General features: G+C 49.2%; 1 protein-coding gene across 1 annotated transcript in view; it reads left to right on the plus strand.

Annotated features, from left to right (window-relative positions):
- The window catches only part of PCP4 (Purkinje cell protein 4), a 54,702-nt gene extending 36,830 nt beyond the window's left edge, over positions 1–17,872 (plus strand). Inside the window, exon 3 of the mRNA XM_031459812.2 lies at positions 17,465–17,872. Within this exon, the coding sequence (XP_031315672.1) occupies positions 17,465–17,592 (128 nt within the window). The 3' untranslated portion in view covers positions 17,593–17,872. The remainder of the gene's footprint in view (positions 1–17,464) is intronic.
- The last annotated feature ends 298 nt before the right edge of the window (positions 17,873–18,170 follow it).

The following is an 18,170-nucleotide window of genomic DNA, read 5'->3' on the forward strand; positions in this document are numbered from 1 at the left end:
AGGTCAGGTTCCCCCTGAATTCAACTGTGTCAGAGCAGGAGGGAGAGGACAGAAGCCTCCAGCCTCCTGGAATTTGGGGCCACCAGGGCCTGAACAGGGGTGAGCGGCATGGTCAGACCTCCTCCAATGAGCTGAGGCTGGAAGTCAGACACCACCCGTTGTGGGCTTCCAGAAAAGCTGCCTTCAGGAAGGGAGGGCACTGTGTCTGGGGAGACTCATTCAGCTGCTCTGGCCACCGGGAAGGTGGTGAGGAGCGGGACCGCCAGGACTCCAGGTGGCCCCGGGGGAGGCTTGGACCAGCTGCCACGTGGCCTGGGGCTGAAGTGTTGATCTGCGGTGGACAGCCCTGTGCTCTCCCAGCCAGCGTTTCAGAAAAGAGACGCTAACATTTGCCTCCACTGTCCTGGGGAGGCATCAGGGAGAAGATTTGCTTTTTTTTAAGTCCCTCTTGGACTCCTGAGTTTCAGAACTTTGAGTTAAACTTCCAGCTTGTGACTGCGAGCCCAGCTGCTTAACAAAATACAAGGCATGACCATCCCTTTCTTTTAATTCAGTACGAAGCAGAGCCCAATCCTGCATTCCTCTTCCTCCCTGCACAACCAGGGGGATTGTTCTTTTGGGCACCATGGTGACAATATTTCCCAAAGAAATGAGGATTGGAGCCCCTTGAGTATAAGTCATACTTCAAAAGTTCAAGAGGGAAGAAGGATAACCAGTGTGTGGGGTCACTGAATATAAAAGGCAATTATTTATAGACTTTGCTTTTTCCAGCATTAATTTGGAGTATTTACTATTATTGTTGCTGCTGTTGCTATTTACAAAATTGCCGCTTGTCAAGAGTGAGGGCAATTATTTGCATACTACTAGATTTAATTTAATAAGACATTAAAATTATATTTCTCTTGAAGATTACCCTCTTTCTCTAAAAGCTAACTAAAGAGGAGATGCTTCTCATCAACCCTCTGGGACTCCTTTGGGTTCTTGCCACTGCCGTCCTGTTGCAGCTGCCATCTTCCTTCTTCCTGCTGGGACCTGGAATCCAGGAGACCAGCGATCAGCTGAACTATGTACCGATCCCATAGCCCCCGATGAGGGGCCAGAGGAAGGGTGGAACCCGGGCCGACAGCGACATGGCCTCTGCACGTGTTTCTGAGAACGCTCCTTACTGTCACTTACCATTACGTGCGGTGGAAGCTTGCTGCTACTTCTGTTCTTGGCAAGTGGCTCCTTCAGTATTTCCAAGGCATATTCTTCTCTCTCTACCATTCCACCATCCCAGACCCTGGGGATAATTGAAAATTGAACCGTGCTCTGGCATTCATTTGGGAAGCAAAGTCTCCTCGGATGTCAGGGAGATGCTTGGTGCTGGTGCGAATGAAGCCATTCCCGCTTCAGGCTCGTCCAGTCACACTCCGCTCACGGACCCAAGCGCGGTGGGACCGAGCGCCCTCCCGGCAGAGCCCGTTTCCCTCCGCGCAGCAGGCGCTCAGTGTGCCAATCACGGTGAGACGCCGAGTCTGCCTGCCTCCGAGCTTTCTGAAACTTCAGGGTTTCAGAGCTTCAGTGCAAACATAAACCTCCTGGCAGCTGGAGTCCATGTGCCCTCACCGAAATCCAATTTCCCACCAGTCCGTAAAGACTGTGTTTTTACAGTGTGCTTTAAAAACAGGCATGGTCATCAGAAACAGCCCCTGAAGATGCTTGCTTGTTATTATAATGCACTTTCTGGCCGTGAAGAGTGCTCTAAATGCTCCTCTCAGGCAGTTGTACTCAGTAATTGTTGCCTGTTTCACAAAGAAGTAGAGAAACGTTTAGCCTGAAATTTTCACTGGATCTACTCATGGAAGAGCTGACACCAGGCTGCCTCCTTGGCAGTGCTTTTTCTGTTTTAGTCAATTGCTTTTAAGACCCTACTTTTTAGCCATTTCCCGATTGCTGCATCTCTTAGCCGGCACGGCTGCAGGGTCTGGCGAGAAAACCTTTTCTGATTCTTCATTTCCTCCTCGTAAATGTGTGGGGGAAGGGTGAATCCCCAAGACCTCTGGTCCCAGCCATTCTGTGGTTTGGCCATTTGCTAGTGGGGGTTCACTCGTGGTGAATCGATTCATCTCTTTGGGTCCCAAGGTCCTCTTTGTGGGACGATGTTGTCTTTAGACTCTTGTCTAATTTTGACACTTTCTGATTCTGTCTTTTTCCCGGGACACTATAGCAGGTTTGACTTCTTTTGATCTTTCTGCACACATCAGGGGCTTGTTGCCTGGGAGTCCAGAGGGGAAATCACATGCTATTTCTTGGTGGAGGCCGTGGAAAGGAAAGAAGGTACAATGTCCAGAATCTGAACGGGATTGTTACTAGCCGGGAACATGTGATAACAAATAATGGAACTATTTCAACAAAATGGGTGAAAGTGAAAAATACGGCCTTTTATAGGGACAAACTGTATTTCTAACCAGCTGATGGCCAAACATGGAAAGAGGGCTTATTTCTCTGGATGTTTCAGTAGTGTGCATTCGGTTTGCAACAACCTGCCCTGCAGGTGACTGGCCTCCAGGCGAGGGCAGGTGTAGACAACAATGGCCCGTGCATGATGGGAACACAAAGCAGTGGGTGGCCTCCTAGGGCTGAAATGGGCACACCTGTGCACATGAAGAGGCTGCTGTCAGCTCTCCCTTCACCCCTAAAATTAAATTGTTACTGTGGTTTTGCAGCCAGAAAGTATTCCAATTTTCTTTTGAAACTTGATAACCATTTCCCGTGTGGGTCTGGGAGCTGTCACCGGGTTCCCTGCCTCTTTGGAATCGTGTGTGAAGTTGCCGGCATGTACCTTCTCCAGCCCTGCGGCAATCGAATGTTGAGTTGCAGCTACTTCTTAAAAATGTCTCACTGGCATTTTCTACAAATCCAGCCCGGTGACATCTCCTTTTTTTTTTTTTTTTTTTAGTAATTTTGTTTGCTTGTTTGTTTGCAGTGGGGAGGTAATTAAGTTTCTTTGGTTTTTCAGTGGAGGTACTGGGGATTGAACCCAGGACTTTGTGCTTGCTAAGCATGGGCTCTACCACGTGAGCTATACCCTCTCCCCACAGCCCAGTGATATCTTAAATGACAGCAGGGTGTGTAGGAATTGCACTATAATTTTGAAGTTATAAGCCAGATCTGTGTATGGAAGGCCCGAATGGGGTCTTAGAAGACGTACTGAGACTCGTGCAAAAAAGATACTGTCTTTGTCTTTTCACACACCTCAGATTTGAACAAAACAAAACAAAACAAAAAAATCTTGCCAATTACATATCTGGGCGGAAGCAGCCTGTTAAGCTGCCCTGGCCATTCCCAGCTGGCGGAGGAGAGCTCCCTGCCGTGTCGTGCCTCAGCGCAGCTTAAAGTGACTTCAGCAAAAGGTCAGATGCCGCCGCTCCAGGGAACCCTTCTATTCTCTAACAGACTGATGTTAGACACTTTCCCTCTAACGTTCTACCTAAATTGGTTTCTCTCATCCGTTTCTTGTCATCAGCCTCTATTTAATGCTCCCTTGAGCTGCTGCAACCAAAAAGGGCATTTTCTCACTGCTTCCATTTTTGATCTAGAAAGAAATGCTTCCACTACCTCTGTGAATAATTAGAATGCTTCAAAGGATGATCTTTCAAGGCTGGTCCTTTGAAAAAATATGTTTTATTAAAAAAATTATTTCAGAGTTGAATCATCATTCATCCTGTTGCCTGACACTGGAATTTGAGGCGGGGGCGGGGGTTGGAGTTCTTGAAATGAAAATATTCTGCTTGAGTTTTGGTTTATAAGAGCTTCTGGATGGGGGGCTTGGTGGCCCCCCTGTCACACTGTCACACGAAAGGTCTTGGCTAAGCAGTGGTGGTGGCTGTCCGACCAGGCACAGCCCACATCTGAATTCTTCGCCTGAATCTGTAGGAGTCTGGACTTCAGCAGTTGTCCACTTGCTGGAAAAACGTTCTTCCATGTCTCCTTGGGATTCATTGTCAGCACATTATTATCAAATAATGCTTAAAATTAAAACCCAAACTCTACCGTGAGCTCATCCTTCTGACACCGAGGTGCTGTTTGTGGTTCGGCTCCCTAGCCCAGAAACCACATAACTTTATTTTTTCTTGGGTGTTTGATTTGATTCTCTTTTTACAAATATATGAGCCTGTCTTCCTGGTAAGTACGATAACAAAGCCCGAACCTTAAAAGGACTCGCCTCCAAAAAGCGCTTTCCAGCAAATCAACATGGGTCTGGCTGTGAGCCCTTAAGAAAGTATCACTTTAGAAAAAAGCAAATAGAAGCAATGTTTTTGCCTGAAATCTGCAAAAGGGAACATGGAAGGGAGACTGAGGCTGTGGGGCCAGGGGGCTGTGCATGCAGTTTAAACCCACAGAACAGCAGTTTCTGGAACTGAATGCAGGTCTCTGTTTACACGGAAATACACATTTATGAACAAAGGCACACGCCTCTGTGAAGAGCCCACCCTCGTCCTTCGGATATTTCAACGTGGACTGCCTGGTCATGGTCAGAACGTTTGGAGGGCATTTTAAAATATGGTAAGTCGGGGATGGACGTAGTCTCATCTGTTTCTGCTCCTCTTTTTTTTTTTCTGTTGCAAAGGAAAAGGGTAAGGAATGAGGTGATGCATGACGGATGGGGGGTGGGTAGTCAAGGCTGACTGCAGTCCTGGGTTTGAAATGTTGAGCAGTAGCGAGCATTAATCAGCCCGGCTGCATCCGGACCTGCCTCTAGCTTTGCTTCACAGACCCCCTTTCAAAGCATCAGAGCTTTGCACCCAAAGTCAAATTCTTTATACACAACGGGCGCATCTGCCCGATAGCCTTGTGCGTCTAAGAAAGCTTGTAATCCCTGAAAATCCACAAAGGGAAACACCTGTCTGCCTGGATTAGAGGCACAGGGCTGAAGAGCCGGAAAGAGAATGTGTCCGGCAAGATAGCACAGCCCCTCGGCTCAGCTGCTGGCAGGGGTCCAGGAAGGATGCAGAGGAGCTGATCGGGGCTGATGCTCGATGCTGGTGCACTGCTGGAGAAAGTACCTCTAATCTGGCAGTGCTGCAGAGAGCACAGGGAAGGAGAAGAGTCTGAAAACAGCTTTGGTCCCTTTCTGGCATCCTTGTGATGATTTTTCAACCCACATTGCTGTTTGCTTTCCAAGGCATTCACAGAGCCTGACTAATTCCATGAGAGCCCTAAGGCTTTCTGGCCTTTCTTCTTATCAGCCTTTTTCCTCCTGCACTGAGTCCCCGGAATGCAGTCCATCTGCCTGAGATCCTACTTTTCCGCTTTAAAGTCAAACTCTCTAGAATGATGGGGTGAGGGGAGGTGGGCACTCAATGTTCTCAAGTCAAGTTTTTTATATTAATTAGGTGAACTAATTCTCCTTCAAGGCTACCTGAACATGTCCTGGGATTATGATTGCATTTGACTTTTCTTTCTATTTCAAACTGGGGAACTTTAGAAAATCCTCTATGGTGGTGAAATTTGCAGAGTTTAATCCTTTAAAACTGGTACTTTGGAGTTTAGAAGCTGGGGCCAACATGAGTCTGAGAAGGTTTCGCCCTTCTGAAAAGACAGGAAAACACTCAAATTATTCCAATGCTCTGAAAGGAAGAAAAAAGATGGACTTGGAGCAGAATGAAGGGAAGGGACTAAAACCTGGTTGGAGAGAATGCCTTCCTAGGAGCTGCACCTATTATTTCACATTTATTTCCTAGATTTTCAAACACATGAAAATCTATACACTTTCCAAATCTGTAAGGGGATGGGTGTGGAGGAAAAACTGATGCCCCAGGAGAAGAAAAAGAATAAATGAAGCAGGGAAGACGGAGAGTGATGGTTGGCAAAGGTTACAGGATATAGAAGCAATATTTCTGTAGGAAAAAAAACCCAAGATTTTTTTAAAAGTACTAAGTTCTATAAAGAAATGGCCATCTGTGTCAGAAACTGGGCAACTGTGTATATCAGAAGAATGATCATATAGTTAAGGGAAGAAAATGAAGCCATACTGTGCACAGGGATGTATATTTGAATTTCTGTTATCAGCCTAAAATGAAATGTTCTCAAATGAATTACATTTATTATAACATATATGTCAGTAGATGAGGTTCATCTACAAGAAGCTGAAACTCTGAAATAACAATTGCTTAAAACAATAAAATTTATCCAACTCTCATATAAAAGGAGTCCAGAGGTAGGTAGTTAAGGGCAGTCAGAATAATTTCAAGGAGCATTTCAAGTATTACTGTTTTGCCATCCTCAGCATAAGACTTTCAACCTATGATCCAAAATGGCTGCCGGAGCACCAGCCATTACATCTGCATTCCAATTAGTGTGAAACAGGAATAAGTAAAAAGGGCTAAGGGTGTCTGTCAGCTTTCTTTTAATGAGATTTCTTTCTTTTTAACCCACATCATATTGACTAGAATCTAGGTCACCAAATAGCAAGAAGGATGGAAACTTCATTCTGGGTAACTGTGTCCTCAGTCCCAAATCAGAGGTTTTTATAAGAAAAAGGGGGTAAGTAAAGGCAAGGAATAGTCTTGACCACAACACATTTCAGCTAGTGGAGTTTCCTGAGCACTTACATACCTTGCTGGCTTGTGTGGAGTGCAGGTCTAAGGTGTTAGGTGACTGATTTGTTCTCCATCCTCCCCTCACCCCCCCGGTCAGCTTCAAGTCTTCACAGCGGGAAGGGGGACAACTGTGGCTTTTCTGAGTGGTTTACTGTTAAGGAAGTTAGCTGCTGATCCCTGGGAAGGAATTTTCATTCTTTCCATGTGCTCAGAAGAGGAAAGAAACATTTGACGAGTTATCCTCACCTCCAAAAGGGTTCTTATTTACCTCCTTTTCTTCAAGTTATTCTCCAGGATGTACTAAAGAATTTTCTATGCAGGTAAAATGAAAGCCCCCATCTGATCTCAAAACACATGGCATCGTTCTTTACCTTCCATAGCATCCCTCTCCTCCGCAGCCCCGTGTAAGCTCGGTGTGCCTGTGGGAGACGATGGCTCAGAAAACAGAAGCAACTCTTGCTAGATTCAGTGGAAAGGGGTAACTACAGGGAATCCATGCCTTACAGAATTCCTGCATGGCCAGGACCAATGAATACAGAAACACTCGACCACACAGCAAGTTGTTCTAGCAGAAGCCCCACTACTGTCGCTGCTGCCTGGCCCATGACACTGGGCCCAGGACAATGGATGTCCGCCTGCTGCCCCAGAGAGACCCAGTCGATGCCTCTGCCTCTGTGCTTGCCAGAGGTGGGAGCTTCCTGTGTCTGGTTGCCTCCCCTGGGAGCTCACTTCTGCCCTCTCAGATCCTGCCCCAGGGCACCTGTTTGGCTGGCCCTACACCTGGGCAGCCAAATTCTACTCCCAGGACACCTGTGGTGGAGGGAAAAGATGGAAGGAGAGGGAACTGGGCGAGCCCGTCGGCAGGTCCCCGTCTTGGGTGATAGCCCCGCATCGCTCATTGTCATTCACACGATGCACACAGCCAGTGCGTGCTCTTCTTGCGCCTCTAAACATCTTGAGAGAGAAACAAGCCTCGATACATTCTCTCCCCTATTTCAAACCCAAGGGAGGAATGCGAACCTCAGAAAAGCAAATCTGACCTCGCTCAGTCAGTTGGAACTTGAATTTGAGCCTTGTCTAGTGAAGCTGTTTCGCATCATACCTCACCTGCTTGTCTGTTTTTTCCCCCTAGAAGGTGCAGGCATTTTGGCTACTGTTATGAGCTGCATTGTGTCCCCTCCTAAAATTCATATGTTGAAGCCCTAACACCTAGTGCTTCAGAATGTGACTGGATATAGAAATCTTTAAAGAGGCAATTAAGGTAAAATGAGGTCATTAGGGTGGGCTTTAATCCAAGGTGCCTGGTGTCCTTATAAGAAGAAATTGGGGCACAGACACCCACAGAGGGAAGACACAAGGAGAAGACAGCCGCCCACTTTCCAAGGAGGGAGGCCTCAGAGGAGCCTGGCTCTCAGCACCGTGACCTTGGACTTCCGGCTTCCTGGACTGTGTGAGGATAAATTCCTGTTGTTTAGGACGACCAGCAGCCTGTGGTGTTTGTTAAGGCAGCCCCAGCGGACTGAAACAACTAGGAGCCAGCTTTGCCTTTCCAATAGGAAAACTACTTTTTTTGATGATATTTGTATCTTTAAAAATCTTTTAAACTAATTTATTTTTCAATAGAAGTACAGTCAGTTGCAATGTGTCAGTCCCTGGTGTGCAGCACAATGTCCCAGTCATACATTGTACCTTTTTTTGTCCTCTTCCTAGACTTAGTGAGTTTGGGGGAAGTTTTGATCCATCAGTGTTTATTCTTTTTCATTGATCCCCCCAGATGTGCACTCATCTGATTACCTGCATGCCGCAGCGGGGTGGGCATCTTTTCTGAACAAGGGGCATCCACAGAGGGGTGGGAGAAACAAGATAATGGGAGTCAGGGGACCTGGAGGGTTGGCAGGAAGCTGTCGCTCTCAGCTGATGCAGTGAGGCTTTGCAGCCACACAACCCTACGTGAACCGTGGAGAACATGGCCTCTCTTTTAGGACGAAAGAGAATTTCTCTCTCTCGGTAAAAACTGTGAGGACCGAAAGGGCGCTAACTTGGGAAATGGGAAACTGAGAGAGATGGCAAATGGGTTTTCATTTGGTGCGAGAACACGGTGGAGGCAGAAAGCCCCCTTGCTGGCTAATGCCTGACCCCGCTCATTAATCTCTGCCACTTAGCAGAGACCTGGAAAATTGCAATTCTCTGCACCAGCAGCCTCCGTTCAATAAATCTCCAGCCAGCGGGCAGGAGCGAGAAACCGCCCGGAGCGCGGAGCTGGGCGCCAGCCTGCTGGGATTCCTCACTCCGGCCCAGCAGAGTTAAAACGCCCACTGTTTCAGCTCGGGAACGACTGTCTGAAAGCTCTGTGGCCTCCCCATGTTTATTTCCAGCTTTTTCCAGAACGTGATTTTCTTGACGTTTCTTTAAATGGATGCTCCATGCCATCATCGTTAGGAACTAGATACACCAGTTTATGACTGTTTTTCCTCTGCAGGAGTGAACCTTTTCCCTAACACTAGATGCCTTGTTCTCTGCGTGGATTGTGATCCCACTTGAGGCTTAAGGGATAAAAATTCCAATGTCTTACTTGTCCCTTTGCTTTCCCTGCCTGGAGGGCTGGGTGGGTCCTTGCAAAGGAAGCCACACTGGCCCTGGTGCGGAGGGGGCGGGCGGCCAGCCCCGGGGCCGGGAGCCCAAGCCCTCAGGTGTCAAGGACAGCAGATGTGGAAGACGTGCACTCTTTGCAACTTAACATTTCACGTTGAAAGAAGGTAGGGCATTCTGCGAAACTTGGCATGGAAACACCCTATTTGCAAGTCATACTTAAGTTAAATGACTGTTATTTCTTGATGGCGTGCTAAAATTCAGGTCCTTTTATAGTACGCTCTGTGCTTTGCCTCCTAATCAAGGCGAACTCCTACTCAGCACAATTATATCCCAATTTACTGCTTATGTGCGAATTTCTGATCTACAGGATTAGGCCTTAGGAGGTAATTTGTGTCTATAAAATAAGCCTTAAAATATGGAGGGTTATAAGCATGTAAACGAAAGCCATTACCTCTGTGTGTGTGTGTGTGTCTGCGTGTGTGTGTGTGTGTGTGTGTGCTCACACGCCCCTGTGTTCACGACTTACTGCCAGTATGACTAGGCAATGACTTTACATCATTGTAAGCATAGAAACAAATATATTTGATATATTTGAGTTCCTGTGATCAAGCGTGTGGCTCGACATGATGTATTTTAGAACGACGCTGGATTTCAAACTTTTAAAATCCTACCCGGAGTTGTTGCAGGTCCATGAATAGCGCTGCTATGCCCGGGACGACCGGATGTCTGTTAATTTCCGAAGAATTTATGCTAATGAGTTGAAGTCTGCCACTTAGATTATAAATGCATGGGTGAAAAATAGTTTTTTCAAAAAGTGAAGAATAATTTTTCAAAAAGTGTTGTTTCTCGGGGGGGAAGGGCACCTGCCACCCCTCCCACCCTGGCAGGTGGGCCTTAGGCTCCCCTGGGGGACAGGCCTCTGCCCCACATCCGCCTCCGTCCCAGAGGCCGGACCTGACCACTTAAAGCATGCACACCCGCTCTCCCGCTTAGCACCCTGCTTTCTTCGTGGAATTTCAGAAATTCTGTTACTTATCCGTGCATTTACCTTCTAATTTTTTTTTTCCCAGGAGAGCAGGGTCTTGTGTGTGTCCCCAGCTCTCTCCCAGCTCCTAAGACAGTGAAGGGCCCAGTCAAGACATTCCAGGCCATTTGCTGAGTGATGGAATTGGGTGTAAATTCTCCTGGACCGCCTGGTAAACGGGCAGATTTTCCAAGCTGGTAGACCATACCATGTGTTTCCACTTGGACTGTTTAAGTTTCTTTTCTCCCCTGAGCCACGTGAACTGGTCCACACAGAAGGCTGTCCTCCTGGCCTATGTCTAAGGAACTGCAAGTAATGATAGACCAGGGAAGAAAAACAAGATTTGGAGCAAGACAGGAATTCTGAATCAGCCGTTGGCCGCCACTCACCGGATGCTCTCTGGCAAGGCACATTACCATCTCTGCGCCTTTGTAAAATGGGGACAGTGGATGTTTCCTGCAGATGCCAGATGAGACACAGAATACAAAGCTCCTTTAAAACCTATAAGGCCCCGAAATTAGATTAGGGGCTATTATGAACTGAGCTGTGTCTCCTCCCAAATATATACACTGAAGTCCTAACCCCCAGGACCCCAGAATGTGACTGTATTTGGATATAGGGTCCTTAAAGAGATGATTCAGTTAAAATGAGATCGTTAGAGTGGGTTCTAATCCAATCTAACTGGCGTCCTTAAGGAAGAGGAAGAGACCAGTTCATGTGAGAACATGGCCAGAAAGCGGCTACTGAAGCCAAGGAAGGGAGCCTCAGGAGGAACCACGTCATCTGAAACCTTGGTCTCGGGCTTCCAGGCTCCAGGATTTGGGGAAAATAAGTGTCTGTTGTTTAGGGCACCCAGTCTGTGGCATTTTGTCATGGCAGCCCTGCAGATTCCTAAAGGTGCCCAGGAAGAGCCGGCTGGTGGGCTGTAAGGCTGATCTGATGACCTCTCCTCTAGTGCTAGACTGTGTGTTTATCAGAATCAGGTCACGCCAACGGGACTTTAGTGCATCAGACCGTTTTCCTGTTCGATGGATTTTCATGACCACATCAGAGACGCGTAATATCCATTTGGGATTGTCTTCACCGCGTAGTAATTCCTTCCTCCAATATTTGCGATTCTCTACTTTTCATTTGCTGTCAAATGGTCCGTAAAAGAAAATCCACTTACGTCTGTGAGGGAGGAGCTCTTTAATGCTCCATGAAGACTGGTTCTTATTACAGTGACCTCTTTAAGAAGGGCTACCTGAACATTTCTCTTATGATGTCGTAAAATGCCAAACAGCAGAGCCATTTCCTGTCTCGGCTTCTGCAAGGAAAAGGCAATAGTATTCCAGGAAAGTGGCATGAGAAACACCTAGAGCCGTGCAGGATGTAACTCTGAACAGGACTGGGTTGCTTCCTGGTGGGGAGGTTGTGGCATTTCCGAGTCCTCAGATGTCCCGAGCCCCAGGGAGCGCCGTTTCTCCACTGGGCTCTGGTTGTCGGCAGAGCTCTGTGCTTTGGTTGTTTGAGGGAGTTTCTGCCCTTCAAAGGCAGGAAGGTCTGGTGGCTTGGGGCTGCTTTGCAGCTTGCCTTTTGTTCTGCGAGAGAAGACGGTTGGTGACATAGATGGATAAAGGAGAGGTAGACAGTGTGGACCGTGTCTGCTGCCCTGCCTGACAGATCCTGGTCCTCACATCCGTAGACTGCCTGGTGTCTTCGGGACCCAGTGCTCCAGGTAACAGACCTGGCAGTCTGGGTGAAGTCTGAAGGGCACGTGGGGGCCCTGCCCCTCAGGCACACAGAACATGGCCGTTTGGGGGTCCTTCTCACACCTCCTGAGCCATACAGTCAGGAAGCTGTTTTCCCTCCCATTCTCCAGGGCGGTTAGCAAGCCCTCTCTATATTAAATCAGCCGACGGGAATGGATAATCTCTAGACCATTCTCCTGGTCAGCTTCAGAGCCCCCTCACGGTGGGGACACACAGAAATGATAAACTTCCAGAGCCCGAGAGAGCTACGAAGGACAGCAGCCATGCGCGGTCCTGAGCAGTTTACAAAGCACACCGGCGAAACACTGCCCGCTTGGGCTGGGAAACCACCGCCAGGAACTGAGTGCCAGTGCGTTTTCCCTTCAGGCGGGGAGTGCTAAGTAAAACTGTCAGGTGCAGCCCACCCCGGCCACATGTGAGCCGGCAGACGTCTTCATGAAGCGGCAGCAGAGGATGGGGGTGGGGGTGGGCCGCAGCGCGATCCGGCACGAGGACGGCTGTGTCCCCGGCACGGCTCGCTCTGATCCGCCGCCCCTTCTGCTGGGGCCGCTGTGCTGAGCCGGGCGCCCCAGCCGCGGAGACCAGTCTCAGCCCTCTTTTGCGCCTGTCCCGGGTGCCCAGCCACAGGACTCGGGAGTCGTGGGCTGCACCGGTCTTTAGGCGTAGGAGTCTCCGTGTCCTGCTCTGCTGAGCAGTGACCATCCCAACACAAGCCCAGCGAATGCCACCCACCACCCCAGAGCCTGGGCGGGGCCTGAAACTGCCGCACCCCTGCCTGGCTGTGTTTGATGGTTGCGTGGCCAGAACGGGAAAGCATTCCTTTCCCCTTTGCAATGGGGCCTGAGCTTCCGAGAGTCTCACCGCTGAGCAGACACAGGGCTCCGGCCAGGCCAGAGAACCACGTGATGGCCCACATCCTTCTCTGGCAGGGCAAGTCCTGCCCAACACCACTGGGCCCGCGTTTAATTTACACCATGGCCTTGATCTGCATGTGACGCTGGTGGCTGGGGGAGCAGGCTTTTAAAAAATAATTTTACTTCTCCATTTTTGAGATGAGCAAACTGAGACCCAGAGAAGCTAGGAACTTTCCCGAGGTCACAGAGCAGGCAGAGACACCCCCCAGTCCACCCTGAACCCACACACCTGATTCTGCTGGCTGCCTCACCTGGGTTGGGAGGGTCTGAGTGTTGGGGGGAGTCAGCCTCGCCCCCCCAGGAGGCCAGAGGGCGCTGTCTGCATGATGTGAGGCCTGCCTTCCATTTACCCCTCACCCTGGCGCTGGGGGCAGGCGCTGTCCTAGGCTTGCAAGGGCCAGAGCTCCCTGGCGTGGGAACCACCGTCACCGGGGAAGGTGCCCACCTCTGCACCCCTGTGTGCTCCGTCTCCCCGCCAGGGCCCTGACCGTTTCCTGCAGCCCTTCAGACAGCGCCTTCTGATGTCATTCCACGTGGCCGTGTCTCCCAGCCGGGAGAGAGGCCTCCCAGCTTCTTCCCTGTGTCCCCGTCCCCTGTGGGCGGTGCTCCCTGTGTCCTGGCCACGGAACTTCTTAGTCTCCTCCTTTCGAGGCCTGGACGCCTGGAAATATAACAGTCACCACCAAGGGCCACTGGTGTGGCCCTTCGGGTGAAGGCCTGCACTGGACAGCTGCCTGTCTCATTAATGAATGGACTCACTTGTCATTATTGGTGACCCATTGAACACCTGCTCTGTCCTGTGCTAGCCGCTAGAACCAGACAGATGAAGTCTGGGACTTTATGGAGCTCACGCTGTGGTGGGGTGATGGACCACAAACCAGGGAGGAGAGCAAGAAGTGAAATCGGATGGTGACTGCTCCGAGAGGAACCCTAGTGTGGGGACAGGGGATGGGGTGCGCCCTGCAGGGGCCACACCCCCCAGGACCCTTTCTGTCCCCAGCAGGCGTGGCTGAGGTTCTGCCTCTGGGCTTCAGCTGGTGCTGCCGGTGGGCACCCCAGCTCTGCCCTGGAGGGATGGGGAGGGGACCTCTCATACGGCTACCCTGCACCCCTCTGTTGCCACCATCGCCCCAGGTCGTGGGAGGGGAGCCTCGGCAGGCAGCTTGATGCCTGGGATTTGTGCAGGGCCTGGGGCTCTGTGGCCCTGGCTGGCTCCCTCCAGACACCCTCCTCCATCGTCCCTTTGCTCCTGCTGAGTCTGGGGTGCTCAGAGCTCTGCTTTTCTAGCTCTCAGGACCACATGGACCATCTTCCGGCCTTAACATCGTTTGCATTCAGCCCTGTGACACTGAATCTAATTCGTTGTCCCTTCTCCACCACCATCGGGTCCCCCTCCTGCTTTGCACATCCCTGGTCAGCTCAGAGGAAGGACTAACAACTGCAGACCATCCCCCAAGAAATGCTTGACTCTACAAAGTAAAGGGAAAGTAACGATTCCCGAAATATTAGTGGTTTCTGTTTTAAACCCTGGAACATTTTTTCAAATGAGGAAGCAGTTGATGTATCACTTTTGGCTGAAGATATTAGTTTAAGACATAATTGTGAAATTCACTTTTATGACCCGTCCTTACTGTCTCATTATATATTCCCTAAATATACATAATTTTCTGCCTCTTCATTCATCATTTGTCAAAAAATAATATTGGCTGTTTTCTTCGATTATCATAAAAGGGAAAAGATGAACCAGGCCGTTCCGCAGCCTCAGGCTGCAGCCACATTTTAAATCTGAAAGAGAAATCTCCCGTTGCTTTTCGAATCAGAGCTCGTTCTGCCCCTTTGCAGCCATGGGACCACAGACGCAAGGGTTCCTTTGGGAGGAAAAGGACTTGGGACTCCAAGCCTCTTATGCCAATTCCTGGTGCAGAAGGTCCGGCCCTTCCTCCCTGGCCTGGGCAGGGGAGCTGGGGTAATTTGCACTTCAGGTTTGCCAGGTACGGGAGCTCCAGTCCCAGGCTCGTGGGATAACGTTAGGGAAATATTTTTAAAGGATGGACTTGAGCCTCAGGAAACTTGTCCCTCCCAGTGGTCCTGCCCCTCAGTAGAATCTCTGAGGAAAGCGCCCTGCGGTATGGATTGAAAGGCGAACAGCTACCCGATGCCATGAAAGACAACCCCACGTATTCTCTGTATCGTCTGGGATCTCATGGGTTAAAACAGATCACCCCAAGTAGTCCCTAGACATCAGCGCACTCAAAATCTCTGCGCTTGTGAGCCTCGGCAGTCAATCTAGGACAGAGGAAAACAGTTCTACTGATTTAGGTGATTTAGGTCACGGACTGATCGGTCCTGCGAGGATTATAAAGTCCTCCCTTCCCAGATGGAGGCGGGGTTGGAAGGCTTGGGCGCAACCTGCTTGGTCTCTGGGAAAATTGAGAGCAGCCTGCTGAAGGGTCTGCAGAGGAAATCAGGCAGCCAGAGGCATCTATCTGTCATCTGTCTGTCTGTCTGTCTGTTTGTCTGCCTATCTATCTACCTGCCGACCTACCTATAGAGAGAGAATAGGACAGAGTTAGCAGGAGAGAAGGAACCTGCCTCACTTATATGTAATCCCAGTGTCCTGACCCTCTGTGCCGGGCGTCCTGCCTGAGCACTGTCCTCCAGAGGCACTGAGACAGGCTGTGAAGGATTGGACCACATTTAGGTTCAGTGATGAACTCATGCTGTCTGGTGACAAAGTCAGGAATAGAGCCCTGTCCCTGCTCCCTGGCTGGGCTTCTTCTCCTGCCTCAAATGCCCCTGATTCTGCCGTCCCCAAGCTGGACGTGCCCTCATGCTGTGGGGCCCCTCTGCTCCAGATGTGGAAGCCCAGGGTGTCTATGTTGCTCTCAGCCCAGGTACCAAGCGGTGGGTTCTGGCCCCCAGTTCTTCCTTGAATTAACTTGAGGGCCTTGCTTGTTACTTCATCTCAAGTCAAGTAGCTGGATCTCCGTTCTGACTGTATCCTGGAATCATGTGAGAGCCTTCCAGAGGAAACTCTAATCCGAAAGGACACATGCAGCCTAGTGTTCATAGCAGCACTATTTACAACAGCCAGGATACGGAAGCAGCCTAAGTGTCCTTCGGCAGATGACTGGATAAAGTCGCAGTATATGTATATACAATGGAATACTACTCAGCTATAAATAAGACTAAAATAATGCCATTTGCAGCAACATGGATGGACCTAGAGATCATCGTACTAAGTGAAGTAAGCCAGAAAGAGAAAGAAAAATACCATATGATATCACTCATATGTGGAATCTAAAGAAAAAAAAAGACACAAATGAATCTATTCACAAAACAGAAACAGACTCACAGACATAGACATCAAACTTATGGTTACCAGTGGGGAGGAGCGGGGAGGGGAGGGATAAATTGGGAGTTTGGGACTTGCAGACACTAACTACTATATATAAAACAGACAAACAACAAAGTCCTACTGTACAGCACAGGGAAGTTTATTCAATGCCTTGTAATGTCCTATGATGAAAAAGAATATGAAAACGAATATATATGTATAACTGAATCACTATGCTGTCCATCAGAAATTAACACAGCATTGTAAATGGACTGTACTTCAATTAAAAAAAAAAAAGGTACGGCTGTTTGGCCCTGTCCCCAGGGAGGCTGGTCTATCTAACTTGGTCTTGTTCTCAGGAGCTCTTCCCGCCGTGTCCATACAGAGGGGCAGCCCTGGGTCTGGGGTGGGTCCTCGTGTCTGTATTTAAAAAAACCGCCTTTCACGATTCTGATGATCAGCCTTCCCTGGACTGAAGGAGTTTTGAAGGTTCTTCCCTTCTGTGACCAGAGGGCTTTGTTTATTTGTCTGTGTTCAGCATTTGGATGGAAAGCTATGCAGCACAGGGGGCAATCAGCACATGTTATCACCTCGCTTTGGTTTGTATCTTGTTTTCAGTGATCATAACTGTGAGTGATCTCAGTCTTCTGCCTTAGCAGACGAATTGCTAAGCCCACGTCATTTGGAACAAAGTGTAAGACTTGTGAGAGTTCAGCCTAATTGTGAAAGTCAAAGGGTGTCATCTGCCTGTGACAATGATGGAAACACAAGCCCTGATTCACTAAGTAAATCTCATCAGTCATAGAGGCATGTGTGCACAGAAACTCAGAGACTTTGTTAGCACAAGCTGTTGTGAGCATCACCAGCCATCAGCTCCACGTCTGTAGCACAGTTTACATTACCTATACGTGAGCAACCAGGGGTAAGGAACAGCAGAGCTGGCATTTTAACACTCTATGTAAAATGTGGCCGTGAGAAACAGACAATCACACACACAAGGTATCTAAGAGGTTGAGACCGTGTCCTTGAGTTTCTTTGTCCCTCCCTTGCAGGTGTAGAGTTCAGGCAGCCGCAAGCCGGCTGCTTCTGAGCTCTGATGAGGCTCAGGACACGCTCCACTGTACTTTGCAAACTAGGTCTTGTGCTGGGGGTGGTGAGCTTGAGCCCCGTGGTGCACCCGCGGCTTTGCTTTCCAGGGCTGCTGTCTGTCTTCCTGCGTGCAGCTCGGTGATTGCCGTCTGTTTGTGTTTTTCTTGCTGCAGATGGGCAGAAGAAAGTTCAGGAGGAATTCGACATCGACATGGACGCGCCAGAGACAGAACGCGCGGCAGTGGCCATTCAGTCTCAGTTCAGAAAATTTCAGAAGAAAAAGGCTGGCACCCAGTCCTAGGGGGAGAGCGCCTTCCTAGTCTGCCAGAAGACACCAAATTCACCCATCATCTGTCAAGAAATTAAAAGAACCAACCCCCTAGAGAAAAAGCACCTGCACCTGGTACCCATGCACCCAGCATCCCACAATGCATGTAGAGACCCGCGATATTTATACCCTCGTAGGAAGGTGTAGACAGTGCCGTTGTGAGTGGCTTAAGCTCTGTTTATCTCCAGTATCATTCCTCCTGCAACTAATTATTTTCCTTGATGTTATAATAAAATGGAGTTAAGATGTGTGATTACAGTGTCTGCCTCCGTCTCTCCCCTTGTATTAATGCGGGCAGTTACCACTGTTAGAAGGGACTCCAGGCCAGGTGTTTGTTTTCTTCTCCCTCTAAGAAGAGTTAGAGCTGAAACAGGGCCCTCTGTGAGGAGCTCTCCTGCTGAGAAGGGGAGACCTGTTCTCAGCCTGCTTGTCCCATTTGGAGAGTCCTAACCGCTGACTGGCAATGGAGATGTGTTTTCTTCTCATGTTGGAAATAGAGTCTTGGACCCTGAGGGGAAGAGCAAAGATTCAGAAGGTTCCCTGGAGAATTG

The sequence above is a fragment of the Camelus dromedarius genome, chromosome 2 (assembly GCF_036321535.1).
Source record: "Camelus dromedarius isolate mCamDro1 chromosome 2, mCamDro1.pat, whole genome shotgun sequence".
NCBI lineage: Eukaryota > Metazoa > Chordata > Mammalia > Artiodactyla > Camelidae > Camelus > Camelus dromedarius.